Below are 22,070 nucleotides of genomic sequence, written 5' to 3'. Positions count from 1 at the left end.
ACACCAGCCCATCATTCTTGGAAGGCATAGGATGTGCATGAGGACACACAAACACACACACACACACACACACATCACTGTGATCAGAAAACCCAATTTTCAGACTGTCCACTTAGCAGAGGCAGAGCGACTGCAGCAATGTTCACCATCAGAGGTGTCCCCAGCTCCCTCTGGGAGGAGTTCCTGGAGCCCACATTGGGCCCCAAGGAGCATGTGGCTTTGGAGAAGAGGCTCAGCCTCTTGGGGCCTTCTCATGATCATGTCCAATCTGCCCAAGGTGGGAAGGGTTTTGGAGAGGAAGTTCTTTGGGATGACAATGCCAAGCCCAGGAGGATCTGTGTGTGTGTACGTGTGCTCTGGATGGCTTTGGAGGAGAGGTGCCACCAGTATGTATTTGTCTGGTACTAGATCTGTATCATTAGTAGTGGTGGTGGGATTAATATCCCTAATAATAGATTGGTAATAATGAGCAGTCCTTATGATAATAATATGTACAGAGCATGAGAGGCCCCTGGCTCAAGGGATGGTAGGTCCCTGAGCCATCTCAAGCCCCCAGTAAGGTGAGCAGGCAGAAATGGGTCTGGATCCCTCCTATGTGGAGCACCCAGGGAGGGGCAAATGGTTGAAGGGGCAAAGATCTCAGCCCGCATCCCTCTCCTGAAATCCTATGGGCCTGGGACCCCAGGGGAGGAGGCAGGGGCGCCAGGCAAGATGGTGTCGGTTTATCTTCCTCAGAGCATTTTGACACCCTGCTTCTCACTCAGTCCCCGGGACAGCCAGGTGAGGTATGTAGGGCAAAGAAGAGGATCCCATTTTATAAAGGAGGAAATGAGGTTAATTTCTGTTGACTAGCCCACGCTGATGGCAGAGCTGGGAGAGGAGAGTCTAGGGTCCTTGATCAGAAGGACTCCCTGTGCGGGAACAGGCGGGCTTTGTAAGGCAGCTGGGGGTTTCTGAGATAATAAATGCCAATCTAGGGGATGAGGTGAAACAAGGCCCCAGTCATCCCTGTGGGTCTCACCTCTCATATCCTCAGCCACCAATCACCAGCACAGCCAATTAACTCCACAGCCAGTTATTAGAGCAGCCCACAGGAGGCTGGAGGTGGGACCACCAGGCTCAGCCCTGAGCGACTTTGTTATGGGGGCAGGACTTCTGGGACACTGGATCACAGAGATAATGGGTGCTCAGAGGAGACCAACTTCATCCCACCCACCCCCAGCCCATTCCCCAACCCTCTTTAGCCAGTGTGGCTGGAAGAAGCGTGTTGTAAGGAAGGAGGAAGGCCATATTTTACCATCTGTGAACAATCCTCCTGTTCCTTCAGTCACTGCCCACCTCACCATCCACTCTTTGATCCCTTTCACAGCTAAGCAGACTGAGGATTAGAAGGAACTTTCTTTGGAAATCAGACCACTGCTTTCTGAACACTGCCCCCTGGTAGGACTAAGTGAGCAAGGAATCCCCACCCTTCAGGATCCCAGCTCTCCAGTCAGGCCCCAGGGGCTCTAGGTCACCTGGCTCACATACGAGTCCCTTGCCGGACCTATTCTCACCATCAGACCCAGTCATGCCTTTAAAAATTCCTGGGGAAGGTGGGGGGTGGAAGTCACCTTCTCCCTAAATTGCACATGTAAGGGTCTCATGATCTTGGAAGTGAGAATTTTGCCTCCCCCTCCCCCTGCTAAACTTGGAGGGCAAGATGACTTTGCTCCTGGGAGTAAGATCTGGAGATGGGCTCACAGCCTCAGAACCTGAACTCCAGAGTAGGCAGGAGGGAGGAAAAGACAGACCATGAATGACACCAAAGACCAAAAGATTCCTGGGGGTTGGGGGTGTTTAGGTGGGAATTGTCTTGGAAAGAGTCACCTAAGGAGTAGGGAGAACCCAGCAGAGCCAATCTCTCAGACCAGGTGCCCATAGCAGAGGAGAAAAGGGGGCCTGGTAGGTGTGTCTTGGAAAGAGTCACCTAAGGAGTAGGGAGAACCCAGCAGAGCCAATCTCTCAGACCAGGTGCCCACAGCAGAGGAGAAAAGGAGGCCTGGTAGGTGTGTCTCAGAAAGAGATGGATGGGAGATTTGAAGGATAGCATTTCTTATTTCCTTGAAACCAGCACCTCTTTCTTCCCATCTACCAAATGAGCATCCATAGGCAGTTCAAGGACACCCATTAATCTGTCCCACTGTCCATTCATTCATCTGTCTGTCCATCTATCCAGCTTTCCATCCAGTCATTTGTCCACCCATCAATCTGTCCATCCATTGAGCTGTCCATTTCACCCACCCACCTATCCTTCCATTCATCCACCTATCCCTCCATCCATCCATCCATCATCCATCCATCCAAGGAGGTCAGGCCCCAGTTGGTCTCCCCAGGGCTGCTGGGAAGGGCCTGTGGTCCAGTGGCATTTATGGGGCATGTGACCTGCCTGCCGGCCTGGGGAGGCAGCCCCGCCCCAGCCCTCAGGCAGGGGGCTGGTCCAGGCATGTGGGAGTATTTATACCTCGGTGGAAGCTCCTGGGGAGTTCCTGGGCTGAATGACTCCCCGAAGCCGTGATGGTGGCCATGGCCCAGAGCCTACTGTGAGTGCTTGGATTCAGCTCCTTTGGGGCCAAGGCTGGGTGGCAGGGGCTGGGAACGGGCTGGAGAGATGGGAAGCTGCCCACGATGGTCAGGGATGGTAGAAAGGAAGGGGGGGGTTCTGGGCAAAGGAGAATGGGGGAACAGGAAGCTGTTGGAGTTAGACATCCACAGCAAGGCTGGGACCCACCCTGCAGGAGGGATGAGTCCATGGCCGTTTACTAGCCCTTGGTGAATGGCAGGAAGGATAGGGCAAGAGGACTGAGATTACAAGAGAGATTAAGGTTAGACATCTGGAAGAACTTCCAGGTCAGCCCCAGGCATGGAAGGTGGTTCAAGTGCTTTTTCAGGACAGGCATACCGAGTGCTGCTCTAAGACAAGCCTACTTCCAGAGGCAGAGGAATGACTGAAGTGGCTTCAGGAGAGCCCTGGTTTGGGGAATGGGAACGACTCAGCTGCAGGTGTCAGTGGCTCAGATTTGAGGAAAGCATCACATGGGGGACATGATCACTCTTCATCCTTTGTTCTTATTCCCCACTCCACCCGCTGCCCTTTTCATCTGTAGTTGCTTCTCAGAGTGCTTTAATCAGATCTCAAGGCAGGGGCAGCTGACCCACTTCCTGATACCGAGCCAGGGTCAAGAGCCAGAGGGGACAGGATTTTGGCCTCAGAACCCCCAACCTTGATGGGAGCAGAGGAGCTAGAGCCCCCAGACTCCCGGTATCCTGGGTGTCCGGCCTCAGGAGTGGCCCCCAGGCCCTTCCCTGCGACCCCCACTAGGCAACTACCAAACTGCTCCAGGAGACCCCTCCCAGCAGCCGGGAGGGTGGAGCCCTGGGTGGGGCCACAGGCAGCACTGGGCACGGTCCCCACCCCTTGTAAAACATGCTGCCACAGCCAGCAACAGAAACCATTAAGGTGGAACTCTACCATCTCCACCTCTCTGTAAAGGGCGGGTAGGAGCAGCCCGCGTGGGAGGGAGTGTGTAGAGTCCAGTGAGGGCCCTTAGTGTCCTCTGTGACTCAGCCGCTCACAGAGGGTACAGGGACAGACCCTCCCAAGGAAACCTCCAACCTTGCCCCCCACCTGCCACTCTGGCTTCCAGGTGTGAGCAAGGAAGTTGAGGTGTTCCTGAGGTGGGGCTGTGTAGCATAGTGGTTAAGCACTCTAGCTTTGAAGCCTGTGTCTGAATCCTGGGGAGCATCATTTACTAGCTGAGTGAACTTGGGCAAGTCAGGTTAATCTCTCTGAGCCTCAGTTTCCTCGTCTATAAAATGGGGGTGATAATACAGCACCTCCTTTCTGGGGTATAATAACTCACCCAGCTGTTCCTGGTCCCCTTGAGGATTTCCTCAGAGAGGTCCCTCCTGAAGAAAAAGCAGAGATGAGGGCCTAGCTGACAGCTCTGTGGACCATATACACATCCACAGGACCAGCTTCAGCATCTTTAGATGCAAATGGTCCCAGCGCATCATTTTACTTATAACGAAACTGAGTACAGAAAGGGGGAAGTGACTTGTCCAAGGTCACACAACCAGCAAACAGGATGTCCCCCGCTCCTACCCCACAAATGCCCCCTCTGCCTTAATCCTGGGGTACTGGGAAAAGAGTCTCTGAGGAGTGGGGAGATATGCTGGGTAGAAGGGACAAAAGGCCTGGCTGTTTTTGAGAAGGACACAGAGCAGAGATTTGATAACACTGGTTGTTGATCCTGTGGTCATTCTTTCTGAGGAATTTCTTCCTCGTCATGCTTCCTACTCAGGTTAGAGGACCATTTCTTTCTTCCCTCCGACTCCAGGGAAGATCAGGTCTACTTCTTCTATCCCTACCCCTGCCCTCCCACTCCTCAAGGATCATGGAAGGAGGAAAAGTTCTGAGAGTAGGGGGTAGACAGAATACCTGGATACTAAAGTGGTCTTCTGCTAAAGTTTTGCCAGCGTTGCACCCCTGGAGTGGTTTGGGGGTGTAACTGGGGCTCTGAGGCCTGAGACTCAGGAGATGTGGTTTTCAGTTTTAACTATGTGGCCCTGGGCATGTCATTTCTCTCTGGGCCTTAATCTTCTCCCCAGAAAGATGGGATTAATGACATTTCTCCCCTACCAGTGGTGTATGATAAATGCTCACCCAACAGCTCTCCAAAAAAAAAAAAAAAAAAAAGGACTAATTTGTAGCATTTGCAAATTTCCTTGGGTAAATATTCCCACCAAGGCCAATTTGGGCCAATTTCACCAAAAATGGATTTGGAAAGAGATGGGTAGAGTTGGCCCTAACAAGTCCATAGCAGCTGGCTCCAGCACACCACTGCCTGCTACTCTCTGGGGCAAAGGGAGGATGAAATGAGATGATAGATACGAAGGTGCTTTGTAAACCGCAGAGTGCTTATATATGTGGAGTTGTGATTAGGAAAGTCCTTACAGTCCAAGGGACCCCAGGGCACTGTCCACCACTGAGAGCCCTGGCCTAGCTCTAGCGCAAAAAGAGAGCAGGTTGTGGGTTGTGAAAGCCCACACTGAGTGGCAGGGTCATGAGTGCCATCAGGGGTAGCTCCTGGGATCTAAGCAAGGAGGAGAGCTGACTGGACCTCCTGCACTGGTTTGCTGACGATATTTGCAGACACACATCCTATTGTGCCCCCTGAAACTGCAGCAGGTAGCGTAAAGGTTAGTCTTCAATGAAAGATTCCTCCTGAATGCAGATGCCAGAGCCCGGACACTGCAACCATCAGAGAGGCCTCTTGAGGGATCCAAAGCAAGAGTCACCTCCCCTTCCTTCCTACTCTAATCCCTGGGAGTTTCTGCAGCCATTCTCCCTCAGGGGAAAGGCTAAAATGATCTCTGAGGCCAGAGGGTCAAGAGGAGGGAAGTTCAGCCTCTGCCAATGGGGGAGGATGATGTCAGGGAGACGGAGGTGGGAGGCAGGAAAGAGGAGTCCCCTCTGCTCTCCTGATCCTTACCCACAGAGCTCATCATTTAGAATAACTCTGTCCCACTGCTAATTATTAATAATAGCTATCATTTACTGAGCACATCCTATGCATTAAGCTATTTGCAAGCAATATATCATTTAACCCTCCAGAGAGGTACGTACTATTAGCCCTATTTTATAGATGAGGAAACTGAGGTCCAAGGAAGGACGCCGAGCGAGTTGCCCAACCAAGGTCCCACTGTTAACTGGGATTCAAACCCAGTCCTGACTCTAGAGCTTCTGAACTAGATAATGCAACTTTAAGAGCCCCACCAGCTACTCGAGAAAGGGGTCAGGGGCTAAGGCAGCCTCATCCCTCTCTCCACAAGGGGGGAGTTGGGTCCACAAGCCCTGTTATCAGAGGAGCAAAAGGAGATACAGAGAATTACACCATTTTTTCAAAGTCACACAGCCAGGAAGTGACACAGCTGGGACTCAAACTTGGGTCAGCCCAAATCCAAAACCTTTGCTCTTAACCGTATGTTTTTCTGCCTCTGGAGAGGAGAGTGACCACCGCCCCATGTGTTACAAAGCCCAAGACCTGGGGGAGGAAGGGGCCCAGCCTTGCCTCTGGTAGGGCTGGAGAAGGCCTTGGGAAAGCATCTCTGGACCAGGGCCAGGAGTGGCAGGCGGGCCCGAGCTGTCCAGGGGCTGTCCAGGGAGCAGGGGCCAGGCTGGGCAATCATGCGGAGCCGGAGATGGGCTGCCCTGCACCTCGGGCCCCAGGCCTGCTCCACCATGGTGTCCAGTTACGGCCAGCTCGGCGCTTCCCTGGTCACGCCACATTTAGCATTGCCGAGTGAGCGGCACCGGGACATGGAGAAGGGGCGGTGGAGACTCTTGAAGGGGCGGGAGAGCTTCCACCAGGCCCCCACCTGGACCCCAGCTCCTAGCCCCCTCTGCCACTGATCCTCTGAGGGACTTTGGGCAATTGCTCTCCCTTCTTTGTCCCCACTACCCCCTTGTCAAATGAAGGAGAGAGCTTATTTAGCAAAGATGTACCAACCCCAGGCTGGGCACATGGGGCCACCGCGGCCATCCCTCCCTCCCAGAGCTCCTGGGAGAGCAAGGCTGGGGAAATGCAGTTCTCCTGCTCTGCCAGAGGGGGTCTTGGGTATGTGTAAACCTCGTGCTTTTCTTGTTGTTTGGCGCCCAGCCCATGCACCCCCCACTCTGACCCCCAACAAATGAAGAGACTAAGGAGTGTAGCCTTCAGAGTCAGACAGATCTGGATTCAAAACTTGACTCTATCAAGGATTAGCTGTGTGACTTGAACAAGTCACTTAACCCCTCTGAGCCTCAGTTTCTTCATCTGGAAAGTGAGGTTAATAATGTCCCTCACTCACAGGATTATTCTGACAAACCATTGAGAAAATTCTCCTAATCATTTACACAGTGGCCAGTCCGGAGCAGGCTCTCAGCAAAGGGTGGCCTTTCTCAGAAACTACTTGGGCAAAGAGGAATAAATTCAGGAGAAACTGCCCTTTGCAGATGGTGGAGAAGGAAGGCAGAGAAATGAGGGTAGTAGTAGTAAGAACCATACTAATGTTATAAAGCAGACACTAACACACCATTGTAAAGCAATTATACACCAATAAAGATGTTAAAAAAAAAAGAACCATACTAATAATGATATTAATAACGAGTACTAATAATGATATTAATAACGAGAGCTGGCATTTATTGAGCACTTACGACATGCTAGGCACTGTGCTAAATTCTTCATGTGCATGATTTCATTTAATCCGGCATCCCCATGAGGGCGGCCCTCTCTCTCTCCCTGTTTTTGCAGATGATTGATGCTGAAGCTCAGAGAACTTCGCTAACACAGCTAGCAAGGAAAGGCAAAGGCTGGCTTTGAGCTGAGTCCTCTTAACCACTCAACTGTGCTGGGTACAGAGTTCTCCTATAATTCTAGAAGGTCTGAACAGAAAGAGCCCTCACATGTCACCTAGTATAGGCCCTGAGTTTTTCGAATGGTGAGTGCAAAGCTCAGAAAGGGCACTGGCCTGCACAAAGTCACAGGTACTTTGGAGTGTGGAGGACATAGGAGAAAACCAAATATGCCACACGTTCCACAGTGGGCCGGTGGTGGCATCCCCAGTGCCGTGGGGGATGCCTGCCAGGCTCACGGGGCCACCAGGCATCCAAGTGCCCTCGAGTCCACCAGCCTCTCTCTCTCTCTGTGTCCTTCATACTCTGTCTCTCACATTGTTTATCTGCTTCCTTCTGTTTCCGATGTTTCTCTCAGTTTGTCTGTTTATCTGTCTCTGTCTGTCTGTTTCCCCCTCTCATCAGACATCTGGCTGGAGTCAGGGTCCCAGCCCAGGGACGGGGTGGGAGTGGAGGTGGTGCACTTGGGCTTGGTCAGCCCTGGACAGTGTTCCTCACACTCATCACAGCTGGCTTTCTTCGAGGCCAGGACTGGGTGATGGTGTCGCTACTCCTGCCGCAGTCTGACGTCACGCTGCCGGGCCCCACCAGACTGGAGGGCGAGCCCCAAGGGGACCACATGCAGGCACCGGGCCTCCCAGGCTCCCCTGCCCCACAGAACGTAAGTACCAGGCACTTAGGCCCAGGCTGAGGCCAAGACCTGAGAGGTGCACGAGCAGCAGGGGGACCATCACCCCCACCCCCCAGGGACCTGCCTGCATCTGTCTTGTCCCTTCCACCAGCAAATGAGTACCCAGTGACTCCCAGATCCAGAAGTGTCAGACCTGGGCCTCTGCTTGTCCCTTCAGCCTGGGGCTTTCCCAGGGCAGGGCTGTGCATCCATCCTACTGGGGGCAACCCAGGTTTAGAAGCTGCGTGCTCTCGTCAGATTGGGGCTTCCAAGGGCAGGCTATGTCTCGCCAGAGCTCAGCCACAGACCCTTTACCTTAGCACAGAGTAGGGTCCCGGTGCAGTCTCCGCTCACAGGCTCTCTACCCTCTGTCCACCCCAGAAGCATGCCGGCTTCAGCTGCTCATCATTTGTGCCCGATGGCCCTCCAGAGCGGGCACCCTCACTGCCTCCACACAGCCCCTGCGCCGCGTCACCAGGTCCCGAGCAGGTCCACTGCCCAGCTGGCCCTGGCCTGGGCCCCTTCCGGCTCTCACCCTCAGACAAGTACCCCGGCTTCGGCTTTGAGGAGGGCCCGGCAAGCAGCCCCGGGCGATTCCTCAAGGGCAGCCACGTGCCCTTCCATCCATACCAGCGGCATTTCCATGACGACGTCTTCCCTGAGGCCCAGACCGCCTTGGCCCTCACTGGACACTCCTTTAAGACCCCAGGGGCGCTGGAGGCCTTCGAGGAGATCCCCACGGATGTGGGTGAGCGTGAGGCCTTCCTGCCCGGCTTCCCAGCAGAGGCCTGGTGCAACGGGCTCCCCTACCCCAGCCGGGAGCACAGCCCCCAAGTCCTGGTGAGTACCAGTGGCCGGCAGCCATCCCACCTACCCCCATCCCAATTCCTGGCAGCCCAGAACAAACCCCCCGCCACCCCTTTCCAGGCCTTTCCGCTCAGGGTCAGTGTGCACCAGGAAAGCAGCAAGCTCAGAGAGCTGGGGACTCTAGGCTTCATTCTGGGCCTCCAGGTCAGCTGGGGAGGGGATGCTGACCTGGCCTGGTGTGGAGGGGACAAGGTTGGGGAGGCCAGTCAGACCGAGGAAGCTGGAAGCTTCCCAGAGGCTCCTGAGTCAGGATTCCAGTGTGCAGCTTCTCTCTGTTTGTTTAAGTGTCAAGAATCTCCAGCCAGACCTACACGCCCATATGCAAATGTGAGAAGAAAAACACATTCCAGAGGCCAAGAGAAAGGGTTTAGGGAGGAGCCACAGGGCACAATGTTCTCTCCAGCATCAGCCTACAGAGTTGAGAGAGGACTTAAGTCTTCTCAAAGGACACTCCGGCCCCATTCTTTACCCAGAGTGAGGCCTGTGTATATTCATAGAAATACCTTGAAAGCACCTTGAAAGCTCATTTCCTTTCATAGCCATACCCACAAGCTGTGTGACCTTGGGCAAGTCACTTAAGCTCTCTGTGCCTCATCAGAAAAGTATCATTAATAGTACCTCATAGGCTTGTTGCCTTGGGAAGAGGAAGACTAAAGGGAGCTTTGCTCCCCACTCCCCAGCCTGGGCTGTGCCTACTCCAGATGCCCACCAGCTCTCCTTACCTCTTGCTTTCAAACAGGCTCCCATTCTATCCACAAGCCACCCCCAACAAAAGCCTGTTTCCCAGGCGTGGAAGATAGAGAAGGCGCTGGGCACCTACCAGTTGTGGTCAAGACGGAGTCTGCTTCTGGTTCTGGGGCCCTTTGACGGCGTCTTCCTCAGGCCCATTGAACGTGGCAGCAGCCCCCAGTAAAGGGACCATCATATCAGTTACTGCCCACTAAATGTCCACTCAGTGCCAGCCCGTGGTCACTGTGCCAGAGGCTTTCTTTCAAGTGCCCTGTTTAATCCTCATGACAACCCTCTAAAGAGTTCCCACTAACCCCATTTTGCAGATGAGGAGACTGAGGCTCCATAGAGACCAAGTGACTTGCCCAAGGTGTCTCTCAGCCTATAAGAAGTGAGGCTGAAGTTTGAGCCCTCTTTCTTACACACACACACACACACACACACACACACACACACACACACACACACAATGTAGAGAAGAGCTTGGGCCCAGAGACCCACAGCAGGCTGGTCAACTGTCTGAGTGACCTTGGGCACATCACTTCCCTTCTATGAGCTCAGCCCCATCATCTGCCAAATCATAGGGCTGGACATAGTGTTTGTGGCCCTTCTAGACCTGAGATTCTATGATTAGGGTTATCTCTGCATCAGCAGCCCCAGGGCACATCCAGAAAGAGCTCACAGCTGATTTGACCCTCTGGGCCCAGATGCTGGTTCCCAAGGCCCCTGGTAACCCCAGGAAGAATGGTCCACCTGCTCTTGGCCTTGTTTACCTTCCTGTACCTAGCTGCACACTCTGTCTGGCCCTACCCTGGGTAGAACTCTATGCTGGCCCCTGGGGGCTCCATGTGGGGCTCACAACCCATGGGGGCCAGGATCTGGCCAGCACCGCCAGCAGCAGCTGCAGGCTCCCTCTGCCAGAGTGAGAAAGGCCACGGGGCTCCAGCAGACCAGCAACTGTGTCGACTCCCCAGAGCAGGGAGCAGAGGCTCTGAGTTGGGGATGGCCAGAGCAGAGGGGACTCGCTAGCCCCCTCCAGAGAGCCTGCCAGAGTTCCCTTGGGCTTTGCAGAAGAGGAAGTGGCAGGGCCTTGGGGGCCCCAGCTGGACCAACCTCTCTGGCCACTTCCTGTGCTCCCCTCACCATGGCTCTGCAATGGGAATTCTAGAGCAGTGGTCCTTTGCAGACCTGCTCTGAGGGGCTGGTGGCTCTGAACCAGCAAGCAAGTCCTGAGCCAGGCTTGGTGAGTGGGGTCAGGCAGTGCACCCTTGTGCCATTCCAGGGAGACCGCTGGTCCTACCCCAGCTTCAGTGTGACCAATGACAAGTCTCCCCCATGTCTCCGGACAGCCCAGCCTCAGTCTCTCACCTGCAGGGAGGTGGGGGGGTGGGGAGCCCTGTCAGTTCCAGCCTCAGCTCCACCACTAACTTGCTGAGTCCCCTCAGGAAAATCCCTGCCCTTCTCTGTTCTCTATTTGTTCTCCAGGAATAAGCTCTGGGGGAGGCAAAGTAGGGGTTGCTTTTGTGTAAGGTTCGAGACACAGAAGAGAAAAAGGAAGAAAAATATGGTCCAGCCTGGTCATCTGTTTTTTTTTCCTTCCAGCAGGGGTCAGAAGTCAAGGTCAAGCCACCACCTCTGGAGAGTGGTCCAGGGATGTACTGTTACCAGCCCCCCTTGCAGCATATGTACTGTCCTTCCCAGCCCCCCTTCCACCAGGTGGGTCTGGGGCAGGTGGGCAATTTTCCCCAGGGTCTCAGGATATTACATGTGTGTGTGGTGTGCGGCTGTGTGTGTGAGTGTGTGTGTGCACACCTGGATGGGCAGGTAGGGACAGCAGGGCCCTGAATCTCAGGCTGGGCCACCTGGGGTGGGGAACAGGGGTTCATGGGGAGGGAAGCAATTGCCCTTCTCTTGGGGTGGATGGGGCTTGTCTGAGATCCTGGCAGTGCCTGAGAGGTCTCAGGAAAGACAGTGAGACTGAGACTGGGGCAGGGCCGGATGTGAACCAAAAAGGGAGAGAAGAGGAGAGCTAGAAAAGGACTGAGCAAAGAGAAAAGGAGTAAATGGGGTGACACACAAGGCTGAGCAGGCCAGGGAACGATGGGCCTTCGTCTGGGTCAGCCACCATCTTATGTGGCCTTGGCCTCAAACTTCCCTTTAGCCTAGACAGGGTGGGACCAGGAGTGAAGTTAGGGGGCCTTCCCAGTTGGAGGTTCCAGGTCCCCATCATCTCTGGCCCTATCCCCCTTCCCACCCCACTGCCCAGCCTCAGCTCCTCCCAGATGTACAGGAAGCCAGGTAATTGCCCCACACTCGCATGGGATGGAGGTTTTTAAAAAGAGAAAGAAAAGAGCCCTAGAACAGCCAAGCAGCTCCCAGGAGTCGCCGGGCAAGACAGAGCAAGTGGCTGCCCAGCGCCCAGCTTCATCCACCTGCAGTCTGGCACTGAGACAGGCCCTGCCTGTGGAGCAGGTTCTGCTCCCAGCTCTTTGGCATTGGCCTTGATCTTGGCCAAGCCAGGGAGGCAGGCACGTGGGCGGGGGATGGGGGTGTGTTGGTCAGACTGCCTGCTTAGTGGGGAAAAAGAAAGAGAAGGAGGGAAGCAGAGGGAACACATGAGGGATCATCCTCACTCCATGACGAGCCTGGCTGGAATAGCCGAGCCCTCCTGAGGCTCACGATCTGACCCAGGGTAGGAATGTCCCTGAGGCAGCCTGGCCCAACAGGGACTGAGCCACAGTAGGGCTAAGGGACTACCAGACCCTAGATGACCTCGTCATGCCCAGCCCTGTCTTGATGCCCTCTATTTTCTGCACCCCCTCCTCGAACAAGATAGCCACACCCAGGGCTTTATGGAACCTGCAGAGAGGTGACTCAGTCACTAAGTGTCTCTCGGGTGACCTGGAAAGATCACTTCGGCCTGGAGCAGATGGGGGAGTCAGAGTCTCCTACCCACCCTCACCCCCATAAAACACCATCCCTGGCACCACAGCCACTCCCTTTGCCATAAAAACCACCTCCTACCCTCACCTGCCCACCATCATGACCAGCCCTTTCAAAGAGCCACTGAAACTCATAAAAGGTGGCAGTGCCCAGCAAATGCCCAGGCTGGACACCTCACTTCCAGCCCAACCACTCCAGGAGATACCAGAGAGGTCTGGAGCGCCCGCCCAGAAGGGTACAGGGGCCTGGGCTACCCCTCACACTCTCTAGCCCAACTCCTGTCCTATCTCCATGGCAACCAGAGTACCTAGAGACCTGAGAGAAAGATGCTGGAGGAAGGGAGCTCTGAGGCCTCTGAGATCCTGAATTCTGGAATGTGGATCTCCTCACTGGCCCCCAGATAGCCACATCCTTGGCCAGCATCCTCAGATAGCTCTGCCTTTGGGGCCCATGACCATGGTGGTGGACCATATGAGAGAAGAATCTAGCCTCAGTTCCTTCTCTGGATGTATATGAATGGGGGGAAGGGGCCCCCTTCCTTGGGAAAACTGGTTACCATGGCAAACACTCTGCCCCTTTGACCTCTACAGTACTCACCAGGTGGCAGCAGCTACCCTGTACCTTACCTGGGCTCCTCACACTATCCATACCAGCGGATTGCACCCCAGGCCAGCACCGATGGGCACCAGCCTCTCTTCCCAAAACCCATTTACTCCTACAGGTACGTTTCTTAGCATTCCTGAGGTAGAAGGAAGAGGGCTGAGAGAACCCTGGGGAAACTGAGACATGGAATCCCTTGAGGTATAAGGGTAATGGCAGGGAGTGGAAGTCATAACTAGTGGACTTCCAAAGGATGCTATAGAGAAGATTCCAGCACGGGGCAGGGGGATTGACTAGCTCACCTCTGACCTCTCATCTCACCCTGGGGAGCCATGTCTGTGGCTCAACTCAGCAGGTGCTGGTACCCTGGATGACCCTGCTAAGTTCTAGCTTCCTGGGGCCCAGGGCCTGAAACCGAGAGTTTAGGGGGGATGCTTCCCCCCTTCTCCCTCCCTCCCCAGATATAGAGAGAAGCTTCACCCCAAAGCTCTGCTGGAAGTAAGTGAGGGATGAGGTCTGCAGATGCGGCTCAGTTATCCAGCATCTGCCAGATCTGGTGCAACTTCTCTGGCGCTGGGGTTATAAGTACCAGGCCAGCAGCACCCAGCCCATCTGGGAGACCTGCCATCTGAACTTTCATTCATCTAACCAACATCGATACTCGACCTCCTGTGTGCCAGGCCCCTCATGGGGTCAGGTCATCAGCCGGTATGAGCTCAGGAGAAGGAAAAGGAACTTAAACATTATCCAGGAGCACAGAGAAGGGGTTTGTGGAAGGCCAGATGATGAGCAGAAAGGAGCACATGCAATCTTTGGAGTCCAGTAGAACTGGGTTCTACTCTAGGCTCTGAATTTATTAGCTGTGAAACCTCAGGCAAGTTACTTAATCTTTCTGAGCCTCTGTTTATTCATCTGTTAAAAAAAAAAAAAAAAGAACTGCAATATTCAGGCCTTTGGATGGATTAAGTGAGAGAGTATGCTTGGCACTTTGTAGGGACTCAAAAAACCTTAATCCCCTCCCTTACTATCCAACATTCAAGCAATCGGCTGAAGGCTGACTGGTAATGACAGCTTCCATTTAATGAGTGCCTTCTATGTGCTAGGCAGTATGCTTAATCCTCACAACTCTGAGATAGCTATTACTCTCTTCACTTCAAAGCTGAGGAAACTGAGGCTCAGAGAGGTTAAGGCACTCACCCAAGGTCACACAGCTAGTGAGTGGCTAAAGCCAGGATTGTAACCCAGCTCTCTCAGATGCCGCGAGACCATTGTATATCAGTAATTCCTGACTTCAGTGGACACTTTCTCATTCCTTCTCCTCTGGACCTCATAGGGCCTCTCACGCGTGAATTCTGCAGCAGGCTATTCTTCCTTGACTATTCCAGCCAGGGCGGGGGGGGGGGGGGCGGTGGGGAAAGACTCCAGGCCAGGTCAGAGGTTCAAACTCTCAGAACTTTCTCTGCCTTCAGCATCCTCATCTTCATGGCCCTGAAGAACAGTAAAACTGGGAGCCTTCCCGTCAGCGAGATCTACAATTTTATGACGGAGCACTTTCCTTACTTCAAGGTGAGCCCCAAATCCACCGCACCCCACCAGCCCCAAGTCCTGGGCAGGCCAGGCCTCTCTGGAACCAGAGGATTTCATTGGGAGGTGGGAGATAAGTTTGAATGAAAGCCAGGAGAGGGTGTGTCCCCCACATGCTTCCCCTTGTCTCCACTTCAGAAGGACAGTTCTGTGTGAGGAAGAGAGAGCTCAAGCCATTCACCAAAGGTCACACAGCAGGCTGGAGTCAGACCTCATGCTGGTGGAAGGTGGACATGGCAATTCTGATAGGCTTCAAGGAGCATCCACCTACCCCAAATGGGGAGAGAGAGCTTGGGAAGAAATGCGAGGCTGTTCCCACCGCTGCCCCCAGGATGCTGTAGGACTGGAGGAATTTGGGTAGGAGCTGGCCAGCCAAGGTGACACAGGATGCTGGGACTGCAGAACTCATTACCTTCCTGGGAGAGATTAGGATCTGCCTCTGTGGGCGGCAGGCTCAGCTGCAGTTCTTCCGGAAAGCAGAATGTGGGCTTCATGGTCTTAGAGTGTCCTAGGGAACTGGCTCGTTCACCTGACCTTCCCATGGACGGGATCTATCAATAATTTCTATCATCCACAGAAGGGGCTTCTGGGGCTCTAGCAAACTCCCTCCCTAGAGGCAGGACAGATGCCCTTCTCTCCATTTGCTCAAGGCCAAACATCAAGTGGGATCACTTGCCGGCTCAAGCTCTCTGGCTTCCCACACCACCCACTTCCCTTGTCTGATGTTCCCCAGGCCCTCCAACAAAAACCCCTTCTTCTGGGGTGGGTGCAGGGGAGGTCAGAGCTTGCGTGTGAGGAGTGCCTTCTCCAAGGCCTGCACCCTAGTGGATACAGTCTCACCTTCTACCCAGGCAGAGGGTGGGAGCTGCGGCCCAGGTAATCCAGAACCCAGCTCCACCTGCCAGTGGTTTCTGGCCCCACCATCTTCCGAACTATGCTGCCTGGGGGTAATTTGAGGCTGATATTCAAACAAGCTTGTACTTGCCGAGCTGCCATCAGATGAGGAGTGGGCAAGATGGCCAGAGTTCTGGCCAAGAATGAAAAAGTATGGTCATCCATCAAAGGTCCTGAAAGGGAGAGGAGGAAGGAGAGTTGTCACTGGGATTCAAGAAGCATCAAAGCCAGTATCCAGAGCTGCCCCTCTACCCCAGCAAGTCAGGGGACCAAAGTCTCCCTGGCCTATAAAGCTTTTAGAGGGTCCCCTAGGGCTTCAAGGAGCCAGGCCAGAGAGAGGGAAGTGAGGGCCCTGCCCCATTCCTCTCAGCCTGTCCTCCCTGCCAACTCCCAGCCCCTCCCTACGTCTCATCTTCCTGGCTTAATTATTTTTCCTGGGAGCTGTGTAATCCCTGTTTTATAGGGCTGAGTAGTGAAGAGGTCTAACTGCTTTTTTTTTTTGGTTCCAGTTGTTGTTCTTAGCCAGTTGCATCACTCCCTCACTCCCAAGTTTACATTTGACTTCAGAGAGAAAGCATCTGTGAGGATGGGTCAGGCCCCAGATGGTGAAAGCAGTCCTATGGGGTGAGCTGGGCAGGGCCCTTAGTTAGGGAACAGAATTGGAGTCTGGGCTCTGTCACCGCCTCCTTGTGTGATCTAGGGCTAGACCCTTTCTTCTCTGGACCTCAGTTTCCCAGTCTGTAAAATGGTCAGGTTGGACCCGTTGGCGCGTAAGTTCCTTCCAACTCTCACAGTTCCCCTCTGACCCACCTAAGAAATTAGTTCAAAGATCCTCTGCCCCCTCTATCACTCACTCCCCAGTTGAAGGTCATTTTTCTGGGCAAGGACAGAGTGGACCCTGGGGTGGGCAGCACTCATGCCCAAGGCAGCTGAGATGCGCGTCCTGAAGCCCTGTGAGTCAGAGATGTGGGACTGGGGAAGTTCCAGCCACTGGACATAATTGCTAGTGCTGACCATCCCTCTTCCAAACAGGAAGTGGCTGGGGTGGGGGCTGCCCTGGCACCCCCAAATCACAGATTTATGGGGCCATAAAAGGGCCCAGTGCCCATTAACTCTGCCCACAGCCTTGACTCCTAGTAAGGACTGTCGTGGGAGCTGAAGCTGAATTCCCCAGCTGGCTGGTCTGGTGGCTCAAGAATTCTCTCTCATGACTCTGGGAGCCTTGGGGGTCATCTCAACCAGCCCCCTGACCCAGGCCAGCGGCCCCTGAGAAAGGCTCCAGCAGCTCCTGCGAGCAACTTGCAGTGACGCTGGCATCAGGGCCCAGTTCTGCTGGACATGATTCAGCCTGACTGCTCCCTGGGGCAAGTGAGCTGGGGAGGAGGGAGTGGCTGCCCCTCATTAAGCAGAAACTGTGAGCTGGAAGGGAGAGGGGCCGAGGGCCGAGGGTAGAGGGACCTCACCAGCCAGAGCAGGCGCTCCGCCCACAGTCACCCCTGCTGGGCCCAGGGCTGTCACAGAGCCTGGGACAGAGCTGGAGGTGGGGGGACAGAGGGTGCCCCCTGGCACCCCCGCCACTGCCTCTCACCCAACTGAGTCAGCCTAATAGTTTTTACAACCCTCCCTGGGCGCAATTACTGCACTGGTGGCGTGACCAGGCCTCCTAATGGGTGTTTATTCTGTTGGCATGAGCACCGCCCGCCTGAGGGCTGGCCTCCCCACCAGGCCACGGCCCCCTGGCACACACATATGAACACTCACAACCACACACACATACAATCATGGACACCCACACACACCCCCAGAGAGACTTTCTCACACACACTCATTTCTCAGGGACACACATGTCCTCACACTCAGAGGACTTCACGGACCTACACCCCAGAGACAAACTCACAGCAGGGAGAGCTCAGTGTAGTGAGTCCCCCTCCGCAGACGGGTCCAAGCACAGGCCTGGGGACCCAGTGGGGAGTGGTCCAACCCCAGGCTGGGGAGGGGTGGGGCCGTCTGCAGCGCCCACCAGCCCTTCCTTTATGAACCACCTCAACAGCCCTCTCTGAAGGGCATGGGGTAGGACGAAGGCAGATTTTAGGTGATAATAAGTGTGATCAAGGTTCTTGCCCACTCCTGCCCCACTACTGAAGGGTACCAAGCGTGGGCTGGGTGCTGATGAGGACGACAAGCCCCAGAGTGGGTGGCAGTTCTGTGCCCAGATAGCAAAGGAGTTTTCTGGCATCGTGACCCCGACCTGAATTCTTGTCTTGCTCTGCTCTGGCAGACGGCGCCTGATGGCTGGAAGAATTCTGTCCGCCACAACCTGTCTCTTAACAAGTGCTTCGAGAAGGTAGAGAACAAATCAGGCAGTTCCTCTCGCAAGGGCTGCCTGTGGGCCCTCAATCCAGCCAAGATCGACAAGATGCAGGAGGAGCTGCAGAAGTGGAAGAGGAAAGACCCCATTGCCGTGCGCAAAAGCATGGCCAAGCCAGGTGAGGCTAACGGCCATGCAGGGAGGGCCCAGGGTGCCCATGAGCCAAAAAAATAAGAGTGGAGGAGGCAAGAAAAGCTGAGCAAGGAGAACTGATAAGTGAGGAAAGCGCCTGAGTGCGGTTCTAAGGCTGGGAGCGTTCGTGGGGAAAGGGAGGTCTCATGGTGTCTCTCTCTCTTGGGCCTTTTCAGAAGAGCTGGACAGCCTCATTGGAGACAAGAGGGAGAAGCTGGGTTCCCCACTGCTCGGCTGCCCGCCCCCTGGGCTGGCAGGCTCAGGCCCCATCCGGCCCCTGGCACCTCCAGCCGGGTTCTCCCAGCCGCTGCACTCAATCCACCCAGCTCCGGGCCCCATTCCTGGCAAGAATCCCCTGCAGGACCTACTTGGGGGGCACGCACCCTCCTGCTATGGGCAGACATATTCGCACCTCTCACCGGGCCTGGCCCCTCCCGGACCTCCGCAGCCGTTGTTCCCACAGCCAGATGGGCACCTTGAGCTGCGGGCCCAGCCGGGCACCCCCCAGGACTCGCCTCTGCCTGCCCACACCCCACCCAGCCACAGTGCCAAGCTGCTGGCTGAACCTTCCCCAGCCAGGACCATACATGAAACCCTGTTGCCAGACGGAGACCTTGGCACTGACCTGGATGCCATCAATCCCTCTCTCACTGACTTCGACTTTCAGGGTGAGCTGGGGATGGGAAGGGAGAAGTGGGACAGTACTGGAGAGGGACATCTGGCAGTGTGGCCCGTCCCCTCTAAGTCTCCAGGCTGCAGCCTGCTAACTAACTGCCGGGTTTCAGGTCAACTGGAGCAGAGAAGGCCCAAGCTGGGTAGGGGGTAGTGGTGGTTAAGGGTCGAAGAGGAATGTCCTTGCCCCCATCTCCCTCCTCCTTGAACAGGTTCCAACTGACCTATCATCAAACCGCTCTCAGCTCTGGGTGGGCTGGAAAGGGCCCGATGTTCCATTCCATATTTGGTTGCGAGTGACCGATGGTCTGAACATTCCCAGAAGCGATTGCATTTTCTGAGTTCATCTTCTAATGCAGAGGAAGGAGACAGATCTTCCCCCCGGAAGAACGGAAGGCCTCAGAGCTAGGCAGGTCCCGGAGGGAGAGGTTCTATCTCTTCCATTCCATCTTGCCTGCTCCATCTCTGCACGTGGCCAACCCCACCCATTCCCATCTAATCTCCAGTGCACCCCCAGGTCCTGGTACTGTCCACAGGGGGTTTGAAGGAGGGTGCTGACCCAGGCCTCAGACCTTCTGTGTGCACTGGGGTAGGAGACATCCACAAGCAGGTGGGGGCAGCCGACCCTCAGAGATCTCCCGGTCTGATGGGGAGAGAGCCCAGGTCTTGGGAAGCTATTGTTAGAAACGAGCAGCTAGAGCCTCATCTACCTCCAGAAGTAGGGAACAGGGCTCAACAGCCTCAGAAGAAGCTATAGACATGTGGGCTACCATAAGCATTTACCTGAGCCCTACTAACTGTCAGGCATCTTGTGAGGCGCTTTGCATGTGCTCTCTCATGTGTGCCTATAGGATAGGAGGGATTATTCAACCCATTTCACAGATGTATACCAAGGTTAAGTAACTTATTCAAGGTCACTTAGCTAGAAAGAAGGAAAGTTAAGGGAATTCCGTGGCGGTCCAGTGGTTAGGACTCCGCGGTTTCACTGCTGAGGGCACAGGTTCAATCCCTGGTCGGGGAACTAAGATCCCGCAAGCCGCGCAGGGCAGCCAAAAAAAAAAGAGAGAGAAAGAAGGAGAGTTAGGATTGGAACCCAGGCAGCCAAGTTCAGTCGAGGGTTTAGTTCAGCTCTCTTCCTCCAGACCCTGCAGCCCTGATATCCAGGGAAGGAGCCCCAGGCCCTGGCCTGCCACGATGCAGGCCACACAACACATAGAGGAGGAGCAGGTGGCAGCACTGTTTGCTCCCAGAGTCAGTGCTTCCTGGCTTTGCTCCCGTCCCTTGGGCCCTGCAGTGGAGGACGCCCAGGGAGCCGAGCCCAACCAGCTCACTGGATGCAGCAGTGCATTGTTGGAAGATCCTTGGTCTGGGCTGCAGATCCACCTTCCTTGGGAGCCTGGGCAAGAGCCAGGGTGAAGAGTTCCTGGGGCTCCCTCCCCAGGGTAACCCCAGAATGTACAGCATCTGCATCAACCCTTCCAATAGGCAGCTCTCAAATCCTTGATCATCCCCCCCACCCACAAGAAAAAGAGCCACACAGATCATCTAAGCTATGGCTTTCAAACTGTCCTACATGGGAGGAGGAATCAGAGAGGTTCTGGAACTGCCTGGGGTCACAGAGCTAGTGCCAAGGGTCTGTTCTCCATTCAGTGTTACCCCAGTCCTGCTCTCTTTAGCATGTGAGAGCATGGGGTGGGAGGCAGAGAGGGCTCCTTAGTGCCTCCCAGTGACGCCTGTTCTCTCCCCCAAATAGGAAACCTGTGGGAACAGCTGAAGGATGACAGCTTGGCCCTTGACCCCTTGGTACTGGTGACCTCACCCCTGACGTCATCTTCAATGCCGCCGCCCCATCCCCCATCCCCATCCCGCTGCTTCCCCCCTGGGCCCTGTCTGGCAGAGACAGGCAGTGGGGCAGGCGACTTGACACCACCAGGCAATGGGGGCTCCGGGGCAGTAGGGGACCTGCATCTCACCACCCTCTACTCAGCCTTCATGGAGCTGGAACCCACGGCCCCTGCTGGCCCCTGTGTGTACCTCAGCCCCAGCTCCAAGCCCATGGCCCTAGCATGAGCTATGCCCAGCAGCTGCTCCAGCCTTTGCCTGGCCTGGAAGTCCCAGCTGGCCGCCCATGTCGGGCTCACCTTAAAGGTCAAGGAAGGAACACACTCCCTGTCCCCTATGCCACTAAGCCAACTTGTTTGTTAGCTGGCAGCTGGGGGTGTAGAAGTCACCACCCAGGATTCTGCCCCTCACACATTTCTGCCGCCTGGTACACCAGCTCCTCGCTCAGGGCCCCTGAAGAGCAAGTGTCTGAGCAAGAAGAAAATGCACTCTCCCTAGCTCACACTCATCCACACTTAAGCCCTCATGCACATATGCACAGGCGCACATGCACAGACACACACACATACACACATGCAGACATACACCCACACACATGCCTTATATCCAGAGGAATCAGAACTACATCACAGAGCCTGACATCATTTTGGGGGCAGCTGAGAGCTGAGGGCTTTGGTTACCAAAAGCTCAGGGCCCCCATGCCAGGTCCAAGACCACCATGGAACCCTATTCTGATGTCCACGTTCTCTGCAGGCCCGGTCCCCTCCAGGCATGATCTTTCCCAGAAGCCCCCTGTATTTATTCTCCCATCTTCATCCCAGCGGCCCATCAAGAAGGAGGAGATATGGAGTTTCTCCCCAAGTTGTCTGTGGGCCCCACCCCCCGGGGGGGCTGCTATTCAGCAGCACCCGCCCTGCCAGGCTCTACCTGTCCTCAACTTAAGCTCTCTCTGGCCTTTCCCAGGATGACACACAGGAGGGGCAGTGTCCACCCCAGGACCAAACTGAGCCCAATTCCGACACAAAGTGTTTGGAAAAGCCCTTGCCCTCAGAAGCTTGAAAGTGTCCTTTTCTCCCAGCCCTGGGTGCAGGAAGGGCCCCTCCAGGTCACTGCAGTCTCACTCCTGAGAAGTTCATGTAGTTTAGGCCCCAGCTTGTGAATTACTTACAGCTGTCTCAGGCAGCCTGGGCATTCAGGGAAGGGAAGTCGGGTAGAGGCTGGGCTGGGGGAGCACTCATGCCCCCTTTCTTTGACTGCTTGGCAGGCCCGGGATGCCCCTGGAATGAGGGGGTGTGACCCAGTTGCTCTCCATGCCTTACCTGAGAGCCCAA

At 55.0% G+C, this 22,070-nt stretch overlaps 1 protein-coding gene across 1 annotated transcript; it reads left to right on the top strand.

Annotated features, from left to right (window-relative positions):
* Window positions 1-7,976: 7,976 nt before the first annotated feature.
* FOXN1 (forkhead box N1) lies at window positions 7,977-20,967 on the top strand. Its single transcript, XM_061176174.1, has 8 exons — window positions 7,977-8,099; window positions 8,490-8,948; window positions 11,310-11,420; window positions 13,238-13,368; window positions 14,717-14,813; window positions 18,004-18,211; window positions 18,402-18,893; window positions 20,651-20,967. The coding sequence occupies exons 1-8, from the start codon at window positions 7,977-7,979 to the stop codon at window positions 20,965-20,967; spliced, it is 1,938 nt and encodes a 645-aa protein (XP_061032157.1).
* Window positions 20,968-22,070: the final 1,103 nt, after the last annotated feature.

This window comes from Eubalaena glacialis, chromosome 19 (genome assembly GCF_028564815.1).
Source record: "Eubalaena glacialis isolate mEubGla1 chromosome 19, mEubGla1.1.hap2.+ XY, whole genome shotgun sequence".
Classification (NCBI taxonomy): Eukaryota; Metazoa; Chordata; class Mammalia; order Artiodactyla; family Balaenidae; genus Eubalaena; species Eubalaena glacialis.
This window is presented reverse-complemented; position numbering and strand designations above follow the sequence as displayed.

Bases quoted from the DNA above. Each gene is read 5' to 3' on its own strand.
- FOXN1 (XM_061176174.1), top strand. From the start codon at position 7,977: ATGGTGTCGCTACTCCTGCCGCAGTCTGACGTCACGCTGCCGGGCCCC. The intron at 14,814-18,003 runs GTGAGCCCCAAA...CTGCTCTGGCAG, and splicing joins AGCACTTTCCTTACTTCAAG to ACGGCGCCTGATGGCTGGAA. The intron at 18,212-18,401 runs GTGAGGCTAACG...GGGCCTTTTCAG, and splicing joins CAAAAGCATGGCCAAGCCAG to AAGAGCTGGACAGCCTCATT.